Consider the following 26,390-nt stretch of genomic DNA (forward strand, 5'->3'; position numbering starts at 1 on the left):
CCCAAAACGCGTTATTATTATTATTATTATTATTTTTTTTAGAAAAAATGTGATCATACAATAGACGTATTGTGCCACCAGGGGTCATTAAAAGCATGCGTTGACAAAAAACGACCTGAGAACAAGTGGGGAGGGAAGGTTCATGAGATGGATAGACTGATCGAATGGCATTAGGTTAAAGAAATAGTTAAATTATTATTATATACTATTTTGCAAAAAAAGGGGGGAGGAGGGTAATTTTTTTTTACAGTTGACCTATTCTGCCACCAGAGGTCACTAAAACCACGTTGACCGAAACGCTCTGACTCTAGTTGGCAATGTTCGTTGACATGATAGAATAAAGTCGGGTTTTTTTCAGAAAAAAGTTGACTCTGGAGCATTTAGTCATAAACTGTGTATTTCAAGCAAAAATATTGTTGGGGAAAGGAGAATTAGGTTTGATATGCTTATGTTAAGAGGTATAGAGTACAGTATTGTTTTTGAAAATAATAATTTGCTATTTTCAGTTGTGTTTTATGTCTTTTTATGCACAGCACTTTGTTTCAGATACGCTTATTGATTTTTTTGAAGTACTATATAAAAAATATTGAGATGAGATGAAGTCACAATATTGCCAGGATAAAATTTTATACCGTATTTCAGGAGAAAAAATTTGTATACCCATGTTTATGCGTATGAGACATTGTGAGTCAAACATTAGAAATTAATGTCTTTATTGTTTCTTCCAATTAAAAAAAAAAAGACAATAGAAGCATGCACACATTCCTGGCTGGAGCCAAAAAAGAAAAAGAAAAAAAGAAATCAGGTTTAAAGAGAGCTGAGAGTCATTCCAGAACAGGACCAGCTGGTTTTGTTTTGTTATTTTCAAGTTAAGAATAACAAAAGATAATTTCACGCTTTTAAACGTCTTCAACTATCACGTTTGCATTGTGTGAATGGAAGAACCCTGGGCTAGAAAAAAAAAAACGGACAAAAAAAACCAGTAATTATTAAGACAAAAACCCGACATAAATAATTAAATAAGACGCATGAGGTGGTTTTTTTAAACACATAAAATAAAGACTTTGATTTGACATAAACATTTGATCCTCTTAAAAGTTGTATTCACACGCGTTGAGCTATACAACAATCGACGGAAGCTGAAGCAGCAGCCGGTGAGCCCACTGAGGAGTCCAAAGCGCTCAATTCATATTACACTATGTACAACTAGAAAACAAACAGCAGTTTGGCACCAGGTACACTTTTCAAAATGCAGAGTTGACAAGAAAAAAGACAAACGTAGAAAAATAAATTGGGGGAAATCTGTTAATGTCAAGTATTAAAATGAGAGAAGTGCTAAAAAAAAAATCTATGGTTGCCATAGTCAGGAAAAACGTCCACTCCCTAAAACCATTTGGTTTAGTTGACAATTTTTTTTTTTATATATTTGGCATTTGGTAATACATCCTGGGGGAAAATAAATCTGGCATTTCTTCCTTTAAAAGACAGAAAGGTGGGGAAAAATCTTACATTTCCAACATGAGAGAAATAGCAAAAAAAAAAAATGTTTTGGTATATTAGGGCTAATAAAGTGAGGGGGCGAATTCCCGCATGGAAGACTTTTTTTTTTAATTTTTACCACCAATAAAACAAAAACAAGACAATGCTGCAATTTCAACAGTAAGAGTTGCAGCCCCCCCTCCCCCCAAAAAAAGAAGTGAAAAACAGCTCCAATCATAGTTAGGGTTAAAAAAAAACTTTTTTTTTTTTTTAACCATTTCCATAATGAGACCGTAATTAATTGAATTACCGGTAATAAAGAAATGTGGATGGGAAATTGCGGTATGAAAAAAGAGATTTGGTAAGAGAGGAGGAGGATGAGGTGGAGGGAGGCAACCTGAGGGTGGCGACAATCGTTTATTGTTCCTGAGTGCTACGTGGAAAACTTGCCGGGCTGGGATTGGACGCTATGTACAACCATGTTTGTCCGTCTCATCCGAGGTTTTACATTCTCCAACGTTTTCCTGAGCGAGGCAAGCGACTTTGGCTTTCCTGTTCCCTCGGACTACGCCTCGTGGATGGTGACGGGCGGCGAGGGCCGGAAATCCACGGAGGCCGACGCGCTGCGGTAGATGGAGCGACTCTGGCGGTGGAGGCGCGCCCGCTTGCTGGCCACGCACAGGCTGCGCTTGCTGGACGAGATGATCTCCGTAATGAACTGCTTGCAGTCCACGCACACCTCCATGGAGGCCCAGTCCTCCGTCAGCTCCTTAGGGAGGTCCAGCTCGCCCGGCGGCGGAGGGGGCGCGTCGTCGTCGCCGTCCTTGCTCGACTTTGAGAGCCTGATTGCAAAAGAGAAATTCTCTTCAAAATGTACGCAACCAAATAAACTCCAGAAGAGTGCAAGAAGCGGCGAAACTGACTTGTAGACGCTTCTGCGCAGGCTGCGGCGGTTCTGCGCCGAGCCGAATGACTGCTTGCCTGCCTCGAGCGAGGCCGAAGATGCGCCCGCTTCGTCTTTGGCCGTCGCGCTGGGGCCCAAAGTGTAGATGGGCAACGTGGCGTACGGCTTGGAAGGAAGGCGGATCTAAGGAGAAGTTTGCCACAAGCATGTGAGCTTTTTTCAGTTCAGGATTTGAATATTTATAGAAAAAAGTCATAATCACACAAGATTTATTTTTTTACTCATTCACTGCCATTGACGGTTATAGACATCAAAAATGTATTTGAACTATTTCTATTAGTTAAAAGATTTTTCCCACTTTTGTTAACAAGAGTATGAAAACCTATATATGTTTTTTATTGTATTAGAACAGATATAAAATTTGTGATTCATTGTGAGTTAACTAGGTAAGTCATTGTAAATTGTAATCGCCTGGCACCCCTAATTTTGTAATAATCTTTTCTTTAAAAAAATACAATTAAAATTATTTTTAAAAAATCAAAAAATGTTTTTGGGGGGGTTTAAAAGAAAAGATTATTAAAAATTAGGGGCATCGGGCGATTAAAATTTGTAAATCATAATTAATTGCATGACTAGTTAACTCGCGATTAATCACAAATTTTATATCTGTTGTAAATGTACAAAAACATTTTAGGTTTTCATATTTGTTAACAAAAATGGAAAAAAAATGTTAAACTAATAGAAATAGTTCAAATACATTTTTGAAGTCTATTGCTGTCAATGGCAATAAATAAGTTAATCACAAAAAAATATAATTATAATATAAAAAATATTACAATAACTTACTTACTTATATTACATAAATGTAATTTTCAAGAAAAAGTATTCTTCAGATGTTATAACCTTAAGACCTTCTCTAAGATTTTGCAATATTGCGAGAATGAAGGACATTTTTTGCAATAGTATTTAAGAACTTCAATCTTACAATAATAATAATAATAAGTCATAACTTTCCCAAAATAAAGCCGTATTTTATATTTATAATTAAATATATTACTAATGTTTATTGATTACCGATTAATCTGATCAATTGATTTCGCCTTATCGAACAATCACGTGCATGTGAGGAGCAAGTATTATTTTTGTCCGGTGAGGGTCGCCATCCTCATGTGTAACTGTAGTATTTGTAACCGTGTATGACTTCATAAGGTGGGGTCAGGCCTGGTGAGTGACATGGGTGTCAGTGAATTCCAGTAACATTAGTCCACATGTGAAAATTATCCCTGTGAAGTTTTTTTTTGTCATCAAATTAGTTAGTTGATTAATCCTTTCAGCCAACTCGTAATTTCTCCTAGAAAATACATTCAAATATCACGAGAACAGGGGGTTTTTTTTCATGACCCCCCGCCCCCACAAAAAAATTGTGTTATTTATTTTGGAAGGGGGAAAAAAAGTGTTACCTTTGTGGAGCACTGTGAGCACACGGGCCTGGAAAGAACCCAAAAACCAAATGGTCACTTTTCATCTTCAGCTTGATCATTTTACAATTTGACCAAAATACCTCTTGCAGAACTGGCACGTATACGACCAAGTGAAGAAGGAGAACCTCTTCACGCGACATGAGAAACAAAGCTGAAAAAAAGTATTATTTTTGCGTTAATAAGTGTGAATTGTGTGAATTAACTCAAAATCCAAAGTTGCGGTCCCACCTTTCCTTTCTTGAGCGAGTTGTACACGTCCTTGTACTGCTGGAACTTCTCCAACTCGGCCTTGACCAGCACTTGCCGGATGTGCATCACCTCCTCCACCGTCAGAGCCAGACACTCCTCCGGGAAACAGAAATCCTCCTGCGGGACGGCACACCAGCCACACACCTTCACGTCACGCGAGACCCAACAAGTTATCGAGAACCAGAACCAGAACCAGAACCAGAACCAGAGAAGGAGAACACCACCAACAACCCCCAACAAGATGATGCGTTCAAGGACAGTGGGACAATCCCAAAACGGCTTTTCCCCGTCAATTAATCGACTGTTTTGTTCCTTGAGATACGAGTGTAATTTGTTCTGTGCCCATGCTCAAGCACATGCGTATCTCAAATCATCCAAATGAATGTGAAGGGGAGAAAAAAAAAAAGCGTGGTCATGGAACAAATACAAATTGCAAGTCAAGGACATCTTGTAGTAGTCAAAAGTTGTCGACGAATTGCTTTGATGAAAACCATGATCATGGAAAATGACTGTGGATTAAGTTGATTTCTATTGTGCAAGGTGGCACATTATTATTAATAGGGATGGCTCAATACTAGGGGTGTCAGGCGATTGAAAATGTTCAACTTCAATAGTTAAATGACGATTAATCGCAAATTGTATATCTGTTCTAAATGTACAATAAAAAAAAAAATCATACTTGTTAACATAAAGGTGGGGAAAATGTTAAACTAATAGAAATATGGCTGCATCTTTTAGTCATTGATACAGTAATTTCATAATAATTCATAAAATGGAGTTTTAGTAAGATTTACTGTACTGTAAAAAACAAGTGTGATATTGATTTGTGTTGGTCATTTTTTTGCCACTAGATGGCATAATTGCATTTGTAAGACGGTGACAGCTCAGGTCATTTTTCCTTTCATATGAAGAGCGATCTAATCTTTAACATGGAGTAACTTGTAAAATTATAAAAACTATATGCATTATTATTACATTTATTACTGCTAAATTTTGACATGGACGTGTCTGCTGCGTGTCTAGAATTCCCCCTGTACAGGATTTCCAAGTAAGCGTTGGTTCATTAATTGCACGTAAAAAAAAATTTTTGTGGCATTAAGGGAACTTGAAATTAACGCACCAATTTTGACACCCCTACCCAATACCACTTTTTCCTATCCGATACCAATTTTGCCGATACTGCTCTGATTCTTCTTTTTTTTTCACTCTAAAAGTTGTTAACAACACATGGATGCAATTTGCTTGATATTGACATCTAGTGTAATGTGTATCGTATTTGTGGCCCATTAGGGGCACCGTATAATTAGGCGCGATATCAAAGAACAGGTCTATTAAAAAAAAAAAAAATCATACATAAGACACGATATCCCTGTGAAGAACTGTTCAATAAATACTTATTCAATGCTCTAGCATTAAAAAACAAACAAACAAACATAAAAAACGTATAAATACGTCTTTGGGACACATATGTATACATTTTGGAGAGCAATAACTGGCGAGAAGGTCCCTCGTGAATGTATAGCATAGACTTTAAAATCGCAAAATGTGGATTTATGTCTAGATTATTTCTACCCTATTATTGTTATTAAAGTCTTGTCATTCTGTTGATTGCTATGATCATGAATAAATCATCGCGTGGTTATCAGGAACTCTCTAGCTGCTAAATTTAGCAATTGGCTTCAATTTCTTTTCTTTCCTTTTTTGATAGCCTTGAATTGTCTTTCAAATGGCAAAGGACTCATAGTGGAAGACGTGAGAAATTTGTAGCATGTTTTGTCTCGTTCAATTGAACATGATTGATCTTTTTTGCTTTTTTTTTTTTTTTTTTTTGCATGCCACCAATGTCCTGTGAAAGCAGATTTTTTTATGTTTGTATTTTTTGGGGAGGACATACCGTGCCCCGAGTAGCACTACCGCCATCTTGGACCTGAACCACACAGGGAGGGACGACATCAACATTCACAAACAAACACGAGACCATTTTGAGTTACATAAAGTAGACTTTAACGTAATAATACCTCTGGGATTAAACATAATTACAGTCGGAGTACAGCTAATAACGCGAGTTGTACTTCCTGTGTTGTCCTATAAAGTCATGTTTTTTTTGTCTAGACCACTTTATGATGTGTAATTCGAAAGTAGCTGCGCCACATTACAGTGCAGGACACGTGATGAGCAAAATTGTGGACGTAAAAAATTATAGCGAGGGGGGGGGCAAGGGGGCGTTACCTTGCCGGCGTTGTCCATCAGCTGCAGCGTGAAAACAGGAAGTCAGCCAGTCAATGCAAGTGCTTAGCAATACGAGTTCAAATGGTCAACCTAACAGTTGCGGCCTTTACTTGAGGGAGGCCTTTATTTAGATTTAAACGGCCGTCATCTGCGTACGTACCAGAGACTTGGAGGTCTGTCGGGACGGCCTGACGAAGGGGTCGGCATTGGCGGGCGCCTCCTTTACGATGGTGTGGCGCCGTAAGGAAGCCGACTGTTGACGCTTATCCGGCAGCGGCGTGGCGGACACGGGCAGGAACGCCGGAAGAGCTGGAAAAATGAAAGCATAAGGATGTTCTAATTCTGGATAGAGTTGCTTTGAAAACAACATTGAGTGAGGACCACATCATTTGGGACTTGGAAAGGTCCATTAGCTTAATGCTAATTATCGTTCAAATCGCCGCCTAATTGAATGATCAAAGTCATGCTTACATTTCTTGCCTTTGTTGGAGTCTGGCGAAATGTCCATCATGGATGTTGTGGCGCTGGAGCTGCTCTTCGTCGTGTCCTCCTGTCGATAAAGTTGCTCAATTCAAATGGTCACATTACAATGTCATAAAGTCGCCATTGTGGCGGTCCTACGTCTGACTCGGAGCTCGGACTCAGTTCCGCCAGCGAGGGCGCCCGCAGGACTCTCTTCCTTTGGCTCAGCTGGTTGGCCGAGCCCCGCACTAGCGACTGCGTGCTGATGGCCAGCTTGCGGGGAGCGTCGGGGGTGTCTGAGGGACAGACGGACAAACGTTCGTTTCGGTGTCACGGAATGCTAATGTTAGCATTTGGTTAGCAACAGAGCGGCCGTATCTGAATTCAAAGTAATTACGGTTACCAGGGATGTTTGATACTACTTTTTATTTAGACTGGTACCAGTACGAGTATTCACCGAGTACTGGTATCAGCAGCCTCCATGAGTACACGATACCTTAAAATAAGGCCAGTGTTGGCTCGATATTTCTCACCAATCCCTAAGCTTGGGGAGTAACGGAATACATGTACCGCCGTTACGTAATCAGATTGGGGAAATTTTTTTAACTGTATTCCATTACAGTTACAGGAAAAAACACGTGATCAGATTACAGGTATATTTATTAAAAATGGGGATTACAATTTCTACGATGAGAGAGTGAGAAAGAGGGCGAGAGAGAGAGAGAAAGAGAGATGGTGATAATTATTTTTATTTTGTCTTCATGAGCATCGGGCAAAAAGTCACGTTTTTTCATAAAGATGTTGAAAAATATTTGCTGGTATGACGGATTTGTGGGAGTGATAACTGCTCAATTACAGTGGCCAAAACATTCCTTATTAAAATTAAACAGCGCTAATAAACTAACCACCTGCTTCTTTAAAATAACGATATCGCATCAATTTTAATATGACGATATTGCCGTTATCATTACGTCGCTAGTTAGCAACATAGTTCAAATAGTCACCAACTGATCCAAACGACTTTACGGCCCTCAATTACATTTTTTAATAGCCCCCCACTGTGTTTGATTCCGTTTTGACGGACAGCGACTCGGGGGAAAAAAGATGCATTCTTTGACATTTCTTAATGTCTGCTCGTCAGCTGTTTACAGACAGGAGACGAGGGGCCGCACTCGCTTGTTGCTAGGTAAAATTTGTCATTTGCAGTACCTTATTTTCAGTTATGTTAGTGGCTTAAGGAGTTGAACGTTACACACCGCAGCTAATCAAAAAGACCAAAAAAAAAGATGAAGTGGTGTCGCGTACCTAAGGTATGGCACAAATCGTGAGGCGTGCTGATGCTTTTCCCGGCACCTGTGAATGAAAGCGTCAATGAATAACAGATGGATGCTTTGGGGACAGTCAACAAGCACGAGGGGAGTGCGTAAAGGGAAGTGCGCACACACACAAAGAGGGATGCCAGCCGTGGGAACGACAAGTTATTCCTCGTCGGGATTGAGGTCGCTGGCGTGATGCGTTGGATTGGGACCCGTCATCTGCCGTTCATGCATTCACAGTTATGTAACGCGACATATTCCTCAGCGGGTGTGGATTAGGGCGACGGCCGGCGCGGACAGGCAAGGCTGACGGCGATGCTGCGTAATCTCTCTGTTGTGACATGGCCGATAAACTCGCGGCAGGTTTTGAGGGACGTTCGGTCCGGCGGAACCTTATGGAGCTGCGCGTGTGGTGACTCATCAAATTTAGTCACTACGCAGTGACAAAAGCTCTCATTCATGCCGATTCAGTGTGTCAGAATGTTGGACGAAAAATGTCTTGGGGATTAGGGAATGGCTAAATGATCCTAAAATGGCCACTTCAAACCAAAATGGCTGTTTATTTTTGGCCATAGCTTCTTGAGACTCTTTAATGGGTCTAGATTAGATCAAATAAAGATTAGATAGATAGATAGGACCCTGACTTCACTGACCGATTTTAAATCTGACGTCACTCGACAATGTCGAAACCCGTAGAGACAAAGTGAACGGCAAAACGTAATTTACACGACTATTAACATATTTATCTCTTTATTTATTTAATTTAGTTATTTGAAAAAAAAAAGTAACTTTAGGTAACCCAATGTGATTTCGACTGACTGTGTTAACCAGAACAATAAGCAATTTATCAGAATCAGGCAGCCATCTTTGTTGTTTACATTCGCCTGCAAATGGACAAAATGGCCGTTTCAAGTTCAAACTTAAATGGCCGACTTCCTGTGTCTTTTCAGCCATGGCTTCTTGACTCTTTTTTTTATTTTTTATTGTGGGTCTACCCATGTTAAACATGTAATGAATTTCAAGCTGCTGCCGAGTCGTACCGTCTTCTAGGGATGAATTTTCAAAATGTGTTGATTTCATCGTCTTAATAACAACATGAACGTGACGAAGCAATTCCAATAGATCTAATAACAGCTGATTGTTTGGAATCCAGCTGTGAAAATGTGCGACATGTGACGGGTGTGTCTCACACACACACATACTCGCACGACACAGACCAGACATACAAACAGTGGGTGTGTTTGCGACTGAAAGAAAAAGAAAAAAAAGAAATAGAAAGCTGGGCCTAAGAACAGCAGAAGAAAAAGGTGCGACAGGTGTGGGAAACTTTTTACCTGACGAGTCAAAGCTGTAAGACGTGATAAGAGGACGAATGACTGACACGTTTGTTTGCAGGTTGGAGAAAAAGAAGGCCAAGTCAGTCAGTGCATGATTGCAATCTCTTCCATACGCTCAGTTATGCAACAAGTGGAAAGCCCAGAGCACAACAAACACTGTACGGTATGCACATTTACTCCACTAATGCACTTTACTTCCAATCTAATTAGCACAAATCGTGGCTGGGGAAGTTTAGTTGCTCAACCGCAGATTGAGGGGCGAAGCCTTTTGAAATGCATTTAAAAAAAATAATATTAAACATTATATATGAAACATCGGACTGTTATGATACTATGTGGGGGGTTTTCATGATGTAAAAAAAAAAAAAGGGGGGAGTTTGAAGGAGGAGTTTATTTGAGGCTTTATGAGGTGCTGCTGTTTTGGTTAGCAACATTATCTCAGCAGTTGCCCGTTTAATGTCTGAACATTAGTTATACACTCAAGTTGCTCAGTTTTTTTTCTGATTGAAAAATCTGGTGTATTTTTTTTTTTTTTAGAGAGGCATTTAATTTGCAAAATTTGAGTTTAAGACCTCTCTGGGTGCTGCAGTTTTGGTTAGCAACAAGCCTCCGTTTGCGAACGACAGTGACGTAATCTCACTTTTTACGAAATATGGGACATGACAACACCACTTGCTACCAGTTTGTTTTCTTCTAGAAAAGTGAGGCCTTTTGAAGAGGCGCTTATTTTTGCTATTTTTTTAAGGAGGAGTCAATTAAAGGCCTTTTACAGTTTTGGTTAGCGACACGAATTCTGCATGTGAACAATAGCAATGTAATTTCACTTACCGGTAGCCACCGTTTTCTTCGATTTTGAGAGAGGCGTTTATTTTTACAAATATTCGAGGAGGACTTAATTTAAGGCAGGTCCTGCTGTTTGGGTTAGCAACAAGTTACCCATGTAAACGATAGCAATGTAATTTAAATTTCTTTTTTTTGTAAGCGAAAAAATTAAGACATTTAAGGGGGACTTTTTTTTTCCAACTAATTGAGTCAATACCTTATTGAGCCTAATTGAGCTTCTGTGTTGGTTTGCAACATGAATTTAGTTGGAACCTCCTTAATGAGGGTGTGAAACGTGTATTTACTTTTATTTTAGTTTATTTTTCAATCACTACTTGAGGAAGTGCGGCTAAAAACATCAAGTTGAGAACTTAGTCAAACCTTGAGTCAACAAGAGCACTCAGTCAATGCAATCCTTGTTTACCCAGTCGAACAAGAAGCTTTGTTAATTATGATGGATGATGATTTAATGGAGGAGGAACCATGTGTGTTAGCTTGCGTGCGCCCTCACCCAGGCGGGTCCTTCGGGTCATGTCCGGCGAGACGGGCCTGAGCTTCCTCTCCGTCTTGATGTCCTCCAGCAGGCGTTCGTGGAGACTCTGCGGTCGCGGCGGCGTAGGTTTTAACCGTCGGGCCGACACCTGCCAGAAAACCGCGTATGTGTGAATAGCTTAGCGTGCGTGTCATTGTGTTGCATCGCAACGTCGCAACGGGTGCGTGTTGACTCACAGGATTTAGAGGAGGTCGCGACCTGATGAACTCAAGGATGACCTCGTGGGCGCTCTTCTTCAGCTTCGGGGGGATGTCGCCGTTCACCTGGAGTGACAACGAGGGGCGTAAAAATGCTGTCAATATCTCTTTGTGAAAATAAACCTAAACTAATTTAGATTAAGTCATATTATATTAAAAGAGACCTTTGGGTGATGCTATACTATCTAGCAAAAAGGCAGCTATAAAAGTGATGTCATTTATTAGTTTATTTATAAAAGCATTTATTTTTATGTTCTTTTGTCTGTTTATACATTTCGTTACTCTCTGTACTGTAAAAAAAAAAAAACGTGGAAAATAAGCCTGATGTTGTTTTTTCCCCCTCATTAGCACATGTGGATATAACTTTCCACACCTGTAGGGGGCAGTAGTCTGTAAACTGGTACTGTACATTCTTACACAACACCAAATAAATTGAATAAGGAACAGCATTTTTGTGAGGCACGTACATTTAAAAGTTGACTTAATGCAGTAAGCATACCTGGCCAGTAGGTGGTGATAGAAAAAAAATGTTTGCGCAAATTCAACAGTTTGATGATAACAATTTTGAAGATTTTTGTAACATTAAAAAACTGGAGCCCATGTCTAAACTCCTATCAAAGGAATTCACCCGTATGAGACCCAATTGGACAAATATTAGCATTTTTAGGCTCCAAAATTTTGCTGTCTTGTCAACAAATGCCCAATTGCAAGGCGTTAAACGGTTATAAATAAAGTTAAGTGAGTTCAAAATGGTCTCTGACCAATGTGGGATCAAAAGTCATCGTCGATGGCTTACCATGACTTTGCGCAACTTGTAGCGCTTGGAGCGGATGTCGTCCATCAGCATCTCGTAGGGCGTCAGCTGGTACTCGATGGGGAGCGGGTTGTACTGGCGCTCCTGCACCTTCTTTAGCTTCACGCCGTGGCGCAGGTCTCGCATCACCTGGACCCAGAACCGAGCCTGTCGCGGGGAACAAAAAAGACACATTTAAAGACATTTGGCGTTATTATAGAACGGACTGCAGCGGTGGGCCTTTGTCCTCACCCAATCTGCATTTTGTAGCTCATCCAGGTCACGAACAGGTTGTTGGAGTGTATCGCCTTCCATTTTGCGAAGATTCTGCCATGAAGTCGAAATAAGGTCAATTAAGTCATGCTAATTGCTAGCGGCGTGGCTACTGTAGAAAAATAACAAGTCAGACTGAGGGCCTGGTTGAGTAACATTCTTAATTGGCTGGAATGCGCAATACTGTGGCGACTTATTAGCATCACTTGGCGGGTCCCCTCAGCTAAGCTCCTTAAATAGTTGTCATAAGATTACCCTTCGGTCAGTTCGCCGTATTTTATGTAACGCAGGATTGTTGAAGACATATGGCAACCGTTTGGCTTTGTACCTCCTTGGCGTTCTTGATCTTCACCAGGAAGGTGGACAGTTCCCTGGACTCGGCGTAGAGGGCGCGGCACACCGCCTGGTAGTGGTCCGGGGCGTCCGAGGGGCTCGGGAGGTGAGAGGAACACAGCTGGATGGGGAGGGGGAGGAGAAAGCATCCCAAAATCATTTCACAAGGTGGATTAGCACTGAAATGTTCCATACCACTTTTTTTTCCAGACTGATACCAGTACAAGTACTCAACTCGGGTTAGGGTACTCTAACCCTAGTCACCGATACCACTAGTACTTTTGCTACGTAAAATTTATCCCAAAAAACAATGACCGATATATCTCAATTAGCATTTAGCAATTAGCTTCAACAAAAGCATTTTACTTTAAAATTGAATTCAATGAACAGCAATTTTCTATTCTCATTTCTAGTTCCTGATTGCTGCAAGTACCAGACCATGAAAGAAGGCCAGGTATCGGCTTGATACAATACCTGGTATCGGTCCTCGTGCATCCCTAGTAATGTACAATCAATAAGAAACGTAGCATACATTGGCTAATTGTGTCATCAAATTTAGCCTCAAATTGGATTGTTTTACAGAAAGCATTACTAGTTTTGATACATAAATCAAATAACATATTACAATAAGTAATTTACACAATAATTAAAATCATGTGTTAAATGATTGTGTTATTTGTTAAATTACCCACATGTAAAATGCAAGAGTTGCTAGCTCGGTCAAATTCTAGCCACAAATTGTGATTTATATTTATTTATTTATTTTTGCAAAGCAATGCTCATTTTAATAAACAAATCAAGATTAAATTCCTCAATAAATACATTATATTATATGACTAAACATCTAATTTCTTCAATAGATTTTATAAAAATAAATGGATAAATGTGGGCCCAAATTGAAAGCTAATGTTAGCATTTGGCTTTAGGCATAAGGATTTTATATAGTATATATATATATTACTTCAAAATACTGCATAAGAAGACCCTTTTTGTGATATCATTACCACATTCAGTCATGCTCAAATGTTAACGCTAACAATAGCATTTAGCCATTGTCTATTTGTCATACATTGTCTTTGTGTCAAGTAATACTGGGAAAACTTTCAACTGTGCCGAGAAAGTCACGTGACCCCTCCAGGAAAAAAATAAACCTGACCGTCCAGTCACGGTGACATTTCCCGACAAGCTTTGCCCCCTTATGACTATTATTACAACAAAACACAACAAGGACAATCACAGTTAACATCACAGCTCAGCATTAAAATTTGCATCATCTGTTACTTTTGCTGTTGCTGCTGTACACACACAAAAAAATGCTTGACGTATGGGAAATGTTCCATTAAAGAAGGTAGGCAAGCCGAAATGCGCTTTCACCTCGACGTATGGATATATTTAAATGGCAAGGGCAAGATAATGATAATAAAGATAATGATAATGATTATACTCTCGCTAGGAATTTGATGCTCGCAAATTGTGACGTATTCTGACGAAGTGACTGGCAACCGCAGTTGACGGCACCTGTTTGGAACATTCCATTAGCATTTTTTTTTTTTGTTGCACAAACTGTACAGTGGAAACACCGGAGAGAATTTCAAGGCCGATAGCCGCAAATAACCACGGTATAAGAAAACTAAATGGTCTTCAGCAAACTTTTGTTCTTTTGTGAAACACTTGTTACGCATACAAAAAGCAAAACAAAAAGGTAAGTGTTTTTGCAGAACGGACGTCAGCCAACTAATCAAGTCATGCCAATGCAATGCAACACACACCCATTCAGTGTGTGTGTGTGTGTGTGTGTGTGTGTGTGTGTGTGTGTGTGTGTGTGTGTGTGTGTGTGTGTGTGTGTGTGTGTGTGTGTGTGTGTGTGTGTGTGTGTGTGTGTGTGTGTGTGTGTGTGTGTGTCACTACACAGCGTCCACTATGAGGAACTAAGCCTGTGAATATTTCCTCAGCTTATTGCGCTGGAAATACCAAGTTTGTTTACGGGTCTGCGAGCGTCAGGAATGTACAGCGTGACGGGTCCCATCAGCGCAATATGCCGCACGGAAGAATGAGGGAGGGTGGGGGTTGCGCGAAGTGGTGGTGTGGGGGCATTCACCGCAAGGTAGTTGTGATGTAACCCAAGGAGAAAAACTCTTTGAACCAAGATTGTTAGCAATTGCAAAGTTGAAGTGGTCCGAGGAAGACCGCAGCCTAAATAACAGTGGGATGAGGATTGACCCTTGGGGTACACCACATCATAAATAAATAGTGGGCTATAGTTAGATTATTCTGGAAGACCACAACACAAATACTGAACAAGAATCAAGTCCTTAAGGAACATCACAGCATAAAATTATAGCGGACTAGCATCTATTTGAGGAAACTGTACTGCGGCCCTACCGAGATCAAGTCGCGGTAGCTTCGTATTTGGCTGACGGTGCCACCTGAAGTCAAAACGGCCAGCTGCTCCTCCTCATCCTCCTCTTCCTCCTCTTCTTCTTCCTCTTCGGTGGCCTCGTAGCCCTCGTCGGGGCAGGCGTCGTCGCTCTCCGCCTCCTGCGCGTTGGTCATCATGTCGATGAGGCGCTCCAGCGGCGGGCTCAGCTCGCGCTCTTCGTTCTTCTTCAGGCCATAGTCCAGGGCCTTGTAGATCATCACGCCCAGCGAGTCGATCACCTGCGGCGCCGCGAGAATACGACAATGTTAGTTAAATGATTCAAAATTTGACCGGGATAGCATGAAGTACGGAAGGCTAAGATGGAATCTTTGTGGGACACCATAATATAAAACAGCAGGGGGTCAAGCTGTGATCCTTGAGGAACACCTCATAAATAATGACGAATGCTATAGCTAACACCAAAACTAATAGACCAGAGGATCGTGGACTGCCCAAAGGAACACCGCAACATAGATGAGGATCCTGTACTCGTTCTTTTGGAAAACTAGTCACATTTTTTTTTTTAATAAATGTAATAAATTACAGTGGGCTATGGTGGGATCCTTGCGACACACCACTGCACAAACAACGGACCAGTATCAGGTCCCTATGAAACATTAAGTTGTTTATTCAGGAACATTGACTACAGCCTAAATAATAAGTGTACCAAGGTCTGGTCATTAAGAAACAACACGGCATAAATAACAGTGGACTATGGTTTTGGTCCTTGGGTGGGGGACCACATGAAAACTAGACGAGAATTTGACCCTGCAAAGAGCATCATCACAGCACAAATTATATCAAGTCAAAGTTGTGGTACTTAAGGGACGACAAAAGATCAATTAGAGGCCACATTTCCGTCCCTGATATTTTGCATAAATGGAATCAAAACCAAATTTCCCCAAAGTCACGTGGCTTCCAATAAATGTGTGATCTCAATTTGTAAGCATCTCTTTCAACTTTGAAGAACTTCCAAATGGCTCTGATTTGCAAGCTAATAACAAAAGACGACTGCAGGCTAACTTTGGAACCTTTCCGAGGAAAGGAGCACTTGAGTGGCAACCTTGCAAAGAATGCGCAGAACCGGTTCCGGCTCATATTTCCATTGTTCCTATAGCACAGGTAACATTTTACCAAGAGGTTGAAATCCCCAACCTTATTGTGGACTACAAAACAATTTGACCCATTTATATTTTTCACTTTGATTTGCACGATTTGATGTGGTAGGATTTGTCAAATTTAAATACATCATATATATATGCAAAGTTGATGCAGTTGTACACGGACGGGGGTTTTCAACGAAGCAAAATAAAACAAACTCCAGCCTTGCTGAAACAAGACGAACACCTCGATGGCGATAAGGGAGAGCAATGTTTCGGTTGGATGTGCTAAGAATAAGAAGCAGGACCTGGCAAAGGAGTGCCAGTCACGGGGCGTTGACTGGCTTGGCTCAAGAAGTTACTGCATTGTTGACACACGATGTGAAGTGACACTCTCCTCCTCCTTCCACAGCCCAATGACATTGATTTCACACTCGGTGTTTCAGAGTCCACGTCAACGTTTTTGACATTTTTCTGACTATATATCCTCACAGAAAACGAGCCAGGAATAACAGTGGACCAAGACTCGATCCTTGAGGAACTCTATATGATAAATAATAAAGCTCGTCACTGGTCTGGTTTGTTGGGTCCAGTGCAGAATTAAATTATAAATGGGCAACTGTGTCGTCCTTGAGACACACAAGAGCATAAATAAGAGCGGGCAAACGTCTGATCCGTGGGGAACACCACAACAGGACCACCATGGTATCAAAGCATCCCTTGGGTTTCGAGGCTTTAAACAAACATTGTTCGTGAATCATCTCGTGTGTGTGGAGCAGATAATCCTGCTCTGGAGGGAGGGGGGCGGGAGGGTGGGGGGGGGGGGGGTAAATATCCTATCGCTTAGTGTCTTATTATATAATTGTATAATCCATAGGACAACAGAATAGACACAAGGACGTCGGAGGATTACAACACATGGAAGAGTCGCACGTGTCAAGTGCAAGGAAGAGTTTTTTAGAACTCTCAGGAAAAGCTAAAAACGGGTTCCACGTTATACGTCACCATCCACTGAGACACTAGCCTCGTTTAAGGGAAAAAAAATTAAATACAAGTTGGTCATCCCAGCCTCTGTGACTCAGCCTGACGGGTAAGAAACAACAGGAAGTAGTAAACAACTCCGCTGTTGGTAACTGGAGCCGGACTGGTTCTGCTGCGGTGATCGGATAATTAGCGAGCGGCCTCCACCCAGGGAAGGTGAACGCGCTCTCTAACACACATTACTGCTGGCTCGAGGGGTGTCGCTAAACCAGACCAGGGAAGAAAGCATTGTTTCGGGGTGTACGGTTAGGACATGCATAAGAACCTGTTTGACACAAAATAACATGCTTGGTGGTTGGCGAATCACATCACTCACGTGAGAAAATTATTTTTAAATAGGTTTACCACAGCTAGTTTTTCATAGTTTGACAAAACAATTAGTGTTAAACTTTTCTTTTCTTTTTTAAGAGCCTTGCAAACAATTGTTACGGTTAAAAATAATTCAAACAAAAAAATGATAAACAAAATCACGTGTTATATTAAATGTTTTTAAATAGCATTTTTTATCTTAAAAAAAAATTGTTGACTACTTTGAAAATTGTGTTATTTTGTAACATAAAAAAAAAACTTGACATATCCAACTTTTAACTTTTTGTAATAAAAATAGAGCCATCTTTTTCAATTTACTTTTTAACTCATTCACTGCCATAAATTCATTAAAAAAAAAGATTATTAAAAATTAGGGACGACAGGCGATAATTGTAATTAATCGCATGACTTCACTAGTTAACTCACGATTAATCACAAATTTTACATCTGTTCTAAATGTACAATTAAAAAATCTAGGTTTTCATACACTTAACAAAAGTGAAAAAAATGTTAAACTAATAGAAATAGTTATAAAAAAAAAATTGTTGTCTATAGCCGTCAATGGCAGTGAATGAGGTAAAAAGTGTCAATTGTGAAAAAAATGTCCAATAATATTTTGTAGCACTCAAGGCTTTTACATCTTCTAATATCCGAACTACTTTAAAAAAAAAATTAATATCTTAATTTTTTTTACAAGGACAAATTTTTAATTGAAAACACTAACAAAAAGTCACACGTTGCAATATCCAAACTTTAACAAAATTGCTGTATTGCCACATTATGAATTCTTTAATTTTCTAATGGAAATGCTCATATCCAAAGGTACTGAACGCAGAAAATTGAATTTTTAATCACTACTGTTACCTGTGGCCAAAAAATGAAACTGCATTTTCACAAGACGTCACATCCGCAGACATTGCGCGGTAAATTCGAACCCGAATCCAGCCTGAAAACTATTGGCCAGAGGCTTGAAGGAGTTCCCATTATGAACATCTAAGATGTTTATCTACTAATTTAAAAAAAAGTTTCAAATAAAAAGGCTATTGTAAAGATATTTTGGGGCAAATTGTTACAAAGTGCAGCTTTAACCGTTTCTTATTTTGGGAGAAAAAAAAGATCACTGGCGTATTTGTAATTGTTTTACTTATCAACAGCCACCGGAAGCCGGCTTGTCAATGTCCGACTTAAGGTAAGAAATCATTAAGTTTTATTGTTGAGCAGCCGTGATAACTGCTAACGCGGCGAGGGCGCATCAGTGAGTCAAGCACGAACGCAAACGGGGGGGAAAGAATGACCCCTTTGTGTGTCAACACACATGAGCGCGTCTGGGAGGGAATCATACGGCTACTGCCGTTTCAACAAGAGCGCACTTTGACGTAAACAAGTGCGTCGCGGTGGAGCTGCCCTGACGGGAGAACGCTCTTGTTGCTTTTCCGGCTGTCGGCGAAAAAGCCGCTGTGGGTGCAGGCACGCGAATACCGGAGCAGGATTCATCGAGAAAGTCAAGTGGAAGATTGCGCTGATATTCAGCATTTTCACCAAAATCGGCATCGGCTTGTTTGAAGAATCATACAGCCGATAATAGATCAATTTAAAACTGTGTTAAATTCTGGGAACTATTTATTAAATTTTTCAGGTAACTTAACGCATTCACTGCCATTGACAGCTATAGACGTCAAAAATTCATTTAAACTATTTTTATTAGTTTAACTTTATTTTTTTCATTTTTGTTAACAAGAGTATAAAAACCTAGATTTTTTTTGTACATTTAGAACAGATATAAAATTGGTGATTAATCAGGAGTTAACTAGTGAAGTCATGCGATTAATTATGATTAAAAAATTTAATCACCTGATGCCCCTAATTTTTAATAACCTTTTCTTTAAAAAAAAAAAAAATTCACAAATCACAAATTTTATATCTGTTCTAATAAAAATATATATATAGGTTTTTATACTTTTGTTAACAAAAGTGGGGAAAATGTTAAACTAGAAATAGTTAAAATAAATTTTTGACGTCTATAGTCGTCAATGGCAGTGAATGAGTTGTTAATAAAAGATGCTGCTGATTCTGGGAACTTTCTTCCCCAAAAATGTTTTAATTAAAAATAAGAGAAGTGAAAATTTAACATTTCAAATGTTTTGAAAATTTGGAAAACTATATTAACTTTAAACATTTTAATGGAAATAAAAACTTCTAAAAATTATTATAAAACTTTTTCTGTAGCAAAACCTTTTTTGTTTGAAACGTTTTTAGCTTTAAAGACTAAAAAATAAAAATTTAAAACAAAGTTGTGTTTTGACTAAGAATAAAAATAAAATAAAAATAACTCCAATATTTTGCTAAAAATTAACATGCTTAAAAAAAATTACAAATTAAAAGTTGTAGTTGTCGTATTTTTTTTTAATTTCAACTTCAATATTTTCCCTTTTAGAGAAAATGAATATCGGCTCCAAATATCGGTTATGAACAGTATCAACCCTGAAAATAACATTAGTATCTCTAATCACCATATTAGAATCATTTGCAGACAGTATCGATAATATCATGATTCATGATTCAGTGATATAGTGCCATGTTTAATACTTAAGCGGACTTTCTGTTGGTCAATTGGACGTTCACATCATAGGCCAGAATCGGCAAAAATCGGCAAAAATCGGCTCGAATCTTGTTTTGACGTGTATCCAGACTGTTAATTAAATAAGAAGGAAAAAAAGTGTTCTTGTTCGCTAATTGTGGCTACTAAAACGGAACTCACAAGAATTCCTACCAAGTAATTTAGTTCAGTGTATTTTATTTTTTAGTTTCTAGGAAAAGTAATCAAAAGTAATCAAAAAAAATCAAGAAAAATACAATCGTCAATTCTGATTTATCGTTATGAAACATTCTGTACAGGACAAAGTAACTTTCCCCAAAACATATTTGCCACTAGTGGCAGTAAACAAACATTCACGACAGCAAAGATGGTTTTGTATCCACTCCAAGTGCTCGTCTGCGGCTTTTTGCAGATGTTGCCGCGTTTGCAGAAAGGCAACGCGGGTCTCGGGTAATGCAAGCTGAAAGTGAAATTCGAGTCAAGACATCGATTGGGATCAAAAGGGATGCAAAACAATGAGGTCGTCTTTAACGTGGGGAAATCTTTTTTCCGGTTTGCCTTCACTGATCAAGTTTGACGAGGTGGAGGAAGTTATAACAGCAGCAGCTCAAGAATAAATTTTTTAAAAAATGTAGCTCGAGGAATGTGGACAATTGAGCTAATTTGATCAAATTACATCTCATGTTCTTATCTGATCTAATTCCTCCTAAATTGCCGGTGTGGTTACATGCCAGTCGTCAGCTGCTGGGTGGTACACACATACTGGTGGTGAACTCTGGTGTACACAAACGCAACACATCGACACGGACGTCTCCACCCAACATTATGAGGTTGCATCTCGCCTGGACAAACACACACCACATGAGGAGAAGATTCCATTTTATGGCCACAACTCAAATTTGCCATCTAACATGTTGTGTAATTTAGGGTCACCCGTATGGTTAGCCTACTGTTTTTTTTTTTTTTTTTTACTGTCACAAAGTCAATTACTTGCTAAAATTTTATTTTTTATTGATTTATAGCATATGTTAGAATTGGACAAAATCTGTTGTATGGTTTTCATTGTGGAATAGTATCGCAAAAAAAAACAACCTTAAAAATAAAAAATATATTTGTATTATACCTTATATTGCTACCATGTAGACTTTACAAGATTAACTCATTCACTGCCATAAATTCATAAAAATAAAAGATTATTAAAAATTAAGGGGAAGAGGCGATTACATTTTTTAATTGTAATTAATCGCATGACTTCACTAGTTAACTCGCGATTAACTCATTCACTGCCATCGACGGCTATAGACATCAATAATTCATTTGAACTATTTATATTAGTTTAACATGTGTCCCACTTTTGTTAACAAGAGTATGAATACCTAGAATTGTTTTATTATATTAGAACAGATATAAAATGTTTGATTAATTGTGAGTTAACTAGTGCAGCCATGCGATTAATTACGATTAAAAAATGTAATCGCCTGACTCCCCTAATTTTTAATAATCTTTTCTTGAATTGTTTTTATATATATATTTTAACAAATTAAAGAAAAGAAAAGATTATTAAAAATTAGGGGAGTCAGGAGATTAAATTTTTTTATCGTAATTAATCGCATGACTTCACTAGTTAACTCACGATTAATCACAAATTTTATATCTGTTCTAAATGTACAAAAAATTAATTCTAGGCTTTTCATACTCTTGTTAACAACGTTTATAGCCGTCAACGGCAGTGAATGAGTTAAAACTTTGGAGACAATCACTGCGAGTTAAAAAAAAAACGATAACCAATCACAGATTCAATCACAAGATGGCGCAATATATCGATTAAATTAAATTAATTTACTGTAAAGTTGAGCGCGGCTATTCATGGGGAATGGAGACCGGCCTAGTCCGCAAATAGACAAAATTTGCGTATAATTGACGGCCATTAATATAAATTAGGAAAAAATATAAATAAACCCTCAAAATTATTTTATTCCGTTGACGTTATCGATCGACGGGCAATTCATCACCAATTTTGCATAAAATGCTAAATATCTGCCGGTCTGATCCAGCTGATCAAATCTGTGTAAAGTCTACCATCTTGCCAGTGCGCACTAACAACTGCAACACCCCAAAATCACTCATAATAGGCTAAAAATAATAATAAATTGTTAATATAGTCCATGTCAAGCCAGCTGGTCAAAACAAAGTCTGCACTCATGCTAATAAAAAGCCTTTTCAACCCTCACCAAAGCAAATGAGTGTGCTGACATCGTCCCAAAGGTCTTGGAGCCATGACAGAAGCAATAAATAAAATAGGCGGGAAAGAAAAATGGTCGCCAAAATGGCTGACTTCCTGCGTCTTTTCCCCTGTGATGTTTGGACAACTCCCCACTGTGCCGTGCACTTTCGACACCCATCATGCAACATTGCGCTAACGCTGCGTTGTGAGCGTTCCACGTGAGAGTGCGTGACACTCACCTCCAGTGATGTTGGCGCCGATCCGTATTTATCTGCAACAGCAAAAACAAGACAGACACACCCGCTGTTATTCGGATTATTCATGCGCAATTATTGTGCAATGAGCGAACATCAGGTATGGAACATTCTCGGACAATTAGCTCATAAGCATGCCACCCAACAGTAGCGTGAAGAAATTTAATTTATATTTAGAAATAATATTCAGCTGGGGCGACTAGTGTTGAGAGCAGGGTCGACCATACATATTGCAGCAGGAACGCCTATTAAATATTTAACCCACAAATGCTTATAATACTCAACTGAAACTTTTTTTTTGGCTCAACAATGACCAGAAATATGTTTTTTTTAATGGATTAAAAAAAAATATATCTTTTTTTTTTAAATAAATAAACAACATTAAAGCGTCATACCAAACTCCCCCTAAAAATACTGAGTGGATATATGTATCTTAATTTATATATATTTATTTAATTTATATATAAGTTATATAAACATTAATTATTAAAAAATAAATTTAATTTATATATATGATATTAACATATAAATAATTATAAAAATATACACATTTTCAACACGTATTAAAATATTAATTTTTCAAATATTTTAATGTTAACTTTTTATCTTAATGCTTTTGTTTGAATTGGTTTTAGGTCCAAATAGAAAAAAAATCTATACATTTAATTTGGAAAAAAAAGAATATAATTGTGAAAATCCCCCTAAATATACTATAAATTTTCTGAATTGACAATAAAAAAAATTGCATTAAATAATTGGTCAAATATATATTTTAATTTACCAAAAAAAAGCAAAATCTTCTGATGTTTTTATGTTTAGATTTATGAGTCGACACCTGCGGGAAAAGCCAAAAATCACAACGATAAAATGTTTTCTAAATAAAAATAAAAAAAGAGAGAGAGTGACGATAATAGGTTGACCACACAAATGAATAATACTAAGCTCTCAAAAAATAAAAATAAATAAAAACATAACAAAAATAAATAAATCATTTAAATACATTTGAATACTTATTTTTCAATTCAACAAATGACTGACAAAACCCTGAATTATTTTCTGTGCATTTGTGACGTGTCATTGACAAGCAAAGGCACTTAAACGCAATTATGGATTCCTATTACCTGCAAACTTGAACATTAACAATATCGCATGTGCCTAAACTGGCATCAAATAAAATCCAGCAGCTCAAGGAAGAGAAAGTGAAAGACGAACTAAAAAGGTTCATATTCAAGTAGTGTGACGTGACGGAGCCGCAGACTTTCATATCACGCCACCTCACTCACACCCATCGAGTACTTTGACCCTTCCATGTGGCGTTTCCGCATCCCCACGTTGTATTACAACCATGAGAATTTTGGTTCCCGTGCGGCTGAGCTCGCTGAGAGCTGAGGTCACTCACTGCAAATTGAGACGGGAGAGAAAATAAAAGAGTCACCCATTAACGGTCGTCGGGAGGGTGGGGGGCAGCAGGAGACACAAGGAGCTCTGTGTCGCCGGCGGCTTCGGCGGCAGAGTCCACCTCACCGGGAACTTTTTCCCATAGGAAATGTTTTCTGTGTCAAACTGACATTTTATAAAATGTTTTTTTCCCCATTTCACCTCAAAAATTTTTTTGATTTTCAATTGAGTGTCATGCAAACAGCAAAATAGATTCAGTGTTTCTACATGTGTCGTCTTTCAACATATTTTGAATTCTTGATATTTGACGACTATGCCAGTTCGGAGGGTGGCCGGCTGCCAACTCGGCGCATGTGCCGGACCGTATGCCAGTTGCCTAATCGCCCGCGCTTTCATTCATCCTAATTGGCGTCACGTCGGGCTCATTAGCCGTTCCGAAGGATGCCGCCATGCCCCTAAAATATACGCCCCCGTACCCGTGCAGGCTGGTGAAACAGTTGAATTGCTCTCACGGGCGCCGTATGCGTTTAATGGTTGTGTTGTTCTGTTTTAGGGCAGTGCCAAGATGTTCACGGTGGCAGGGTGACATTCCAGTCACAACAAACATTAGCGGTTGGCTATGCAACGCTTATATCACGACATGGGAGGTGTTTAGGTTTTATTTTCTACCGAAGTGCATGTTGTTTCTGACTGGTTTGAAATGGAAATTAGCCTTAAAATGGCCGCTTCAAACTAAAATGGCAGACTTCCTGTGCCTTTTTGAACGCCGCTTCTTGAGACTTTTTGGTGGGTCTACCAATGTTCATGTTGTTTCCAACTCGTTTGTGTCTGAAGGACCCATGGAAATGAGCCTAAAATGGCCGCTTCAAACTAAAATGGCAGACTTCCTGTGCCTTTTTCGAACACAGCCACTTTATTATTATTTTTATTATTATTTTTGTGGGTTTAATCATGATGACTCGTCAACCAAAGTACATGTTGCCAAGTGAAACTATCGCCAAGAGGCTGAATTTTCAGACTACCGGTAGTTTGTGCCTGAAGGACCCATGAAAATTAGCCTAAAATGGCCGCTCCAAACTAAAATGTCAGACTTCCTGCGCCTTTTCAAACACGGCTTCTTGAGACTTTTGGGTCTACTCATGATGACAAATCAATCAAAGTATTATGTTTAGCGAAACTAGCTTGGGGGAGGACTACATTTATAAAGTAGTTTGTCTTTGAATGAATGTTAATCTTAAATGGTTGCTTCAACCCAAACTGCCAGACTTCCTGTTTTAAGGCATAATAACATCTTGAGACTTTTCTACACATCTCTCAAAATTGATGTTGCCAAGTGAAACTGGCTTCGGGGGGCTGGATTTTCTACAACAAAACGTGTTCCCAACTAGCTAATGATGATGACGTATTATAATAAACATTAGCTCAGAAAACTATGCAGTGCTAAAACGTGTTTGTGATGTTTAACGTGGCCCGAGGTGCTTTGAAAGCATGTTTGCATATGCAAACTGATAATAATCATGACATACGTGCCTGTATTATTGAACATTAATTATTTAAACTAGCATAAAACAGCTCTGCCTTCTGCAGCGTATTGATAGACGTGATATCATGCAGGTGTATCAAATGAGAGGCACGCATGTTAGCATTTGGGCTATTTTTAGCCTAGCCGCCTTTTTGCTGCAGACTGTAAAACATGGTAGCCCCCCATCACGTGGTACATTGTTTACTGACCCACCACCGGCGCACACACACCCACTCCAATAAATTCCAATAAATCATAATAAATTCGCTTTTGTGTGACACTTCCCTTGCAAAATACTACATTTAGAACCGTATTTAAAATTATACGTGCTAACGTCATCATGCGTCATTTAAAGATGTTTTTTTTTTTAAGTGGGTACCTGTGGTGCGTTCGAAGCGCAGCGTGACGGTGCCGTCCCGGCCGATCCTCACATCGCCGGGTCCCTCGATCCTCCGCGGAGAGTTTCCATCGCCACCGGAGTTCTTGGAGCCCTTCCGCTGTGGCCGCCTCGCCGCCAGCGTTCGGCAACATTGGTAACAAACGGCCCAGGCTTGCTCCTCGTTGATGGGCTGGCTGTACAGCGCGAGGATTTCGGCCAGGGAGACGTCCATCTTCTCCATCGCCGCCTCCCCGGTAACCGCCGCGTCCATGTTGACGTCGCCGCCGGCGGAAGCGCTGAAGGCGGCGGCGAAGTCGCGGGGAATGCTCGGTGAAGTCAGCAGCCCGTCGTCGGTATCTGGTTGCGCGGACATGCCCGATTGGCGTTATGTCACCGGCATAACGACGGCAAGGAGAGAAACTGAAGCAAACAAAGTCGTTTTGGTTTTTTTTGATGTTGTGACGCGGAGATGTATGCTAATGTTGCTGCTTAGCTGTCATCTGTGGAACGAATGACAGACGATGATGCACCGACTGCAGGGAACCAATTCAAGTTCGTTGATGACTTTCCGCGTGGTCCTAGTGCCTGTTAAGTTTAGTGTGTTCCACAGGAAGCGGAAATGGAAACTGCCATTCCTTATGTGGAAATTTAAAAGAATGATTTCATATACGTGGAACTCTTGGTATGATTTTAAACCAGAACAATAATCTTATTGTTACA

General features: G+C 39.3%; 1 protein-coding gene across 7 annotated transcripts; it reads right to left on the reverse strand.

The window, feature by feature from the left end:
* Window positions 1-696: 696 nt before the first annotated feature.
* On the reverse strand, window positions 697-26,224 carry spire1a (spire-type actin nucleation factor 1a). Of its 7 annotated transcripts, none has more exons than XM_086063021.1 (20): window positions 25,671-26,224; window positions 22,357-22,388; window positions 14,811-15,086; window positions 12,424-12,549; window positions 12,075-12,149; window positions 11,826-11,990; window positions 11,009-11,095; window positions 10,791-10,920; window positions 9,455-9,496; window positions 8,110-8,157; window positions 6,964-7,100; window positions 6,823-6,892; window positions 6,503-6,651; window positions 6,343-6,363; window positions 6,008-6,040; window positions 4,093-4,230; window positions 3,945-4,015; window positions 3,844-3,871; window positions 2,403-2,566; window positions 697-2,321 (listed from the first exon to the last, which is right to left on the reverse strand). In XM_086063021.1, exons 1-20 carry the CDS (start codon window positions 26,041-26,043, stop codon window positions 2,045-2,047), a joined length of 2,442 nt encoding a protein of 813 aa, XP_085919147.1. In that variant the 5' UTR covers window positions 26,044-26,224; the 3' UTR covers window positions 697-2,044. The 7 variants fall into 7 exon arrangements, with proteins under 7 accessions (XP_085919147.1, XP_085919146.1, XP_085919148.1 ...); XM_086063020.1 differs by having other exon boundaries at window positions 6,814-6,892; window positions 25,671-26,223; XM_086063022.1 differs by lacking the exon at window positions 6,343-6,363 and having other exon boundaries at window positions 6,814-6,892; window positions 25,671-26,223.
* Between the last annotated feature and the right edge of the window lie 166 nt (window positions 26,225-26,390).

Source organism: Leptonotus elevatus, chromosome 19 (genome assembly GCF_054856555.1).
Source record: "Leptonotus elevatus isolate MCC_2025b chromosome 19, RoL_Lele_1.0, whole genome shotgun sequence".
NCBI classification, from domain to species: Eukaryota; Metazoa; Chordata; class Actinopteri; order Syngnathiformes; family Syngnathidae; genus Leptonotus; species Leptonotus elevatus.

What these genes read in the sequence shown, in the direction of transcription:
- spire1a (XM_086063020.1), bottom strand. Translation starts at nt 26,043, where the DNA reads ATGTCCGCGCAACCAGATACCGACGACGGGCTGCTGACTTCACCGAGC. An exon ending in CGGCGCCAACATCACTGGAG is followed by an intron (nt 15,087 to 22,356) that starts GTGAGTGTCACG and finishes GCGGCGCCGCAG; the next exon opens with GTGATCGACTCGCTGGGCGT. An exon ending in GACCCGAAGGACCCGCCTGG is followed by an intron (nt 9,497 to 10,790) that starts GTGAGGGCGCAC and finishes CAAACGTGTCAG; the next exon opens with TCATTCGTCCTCTTATCACG.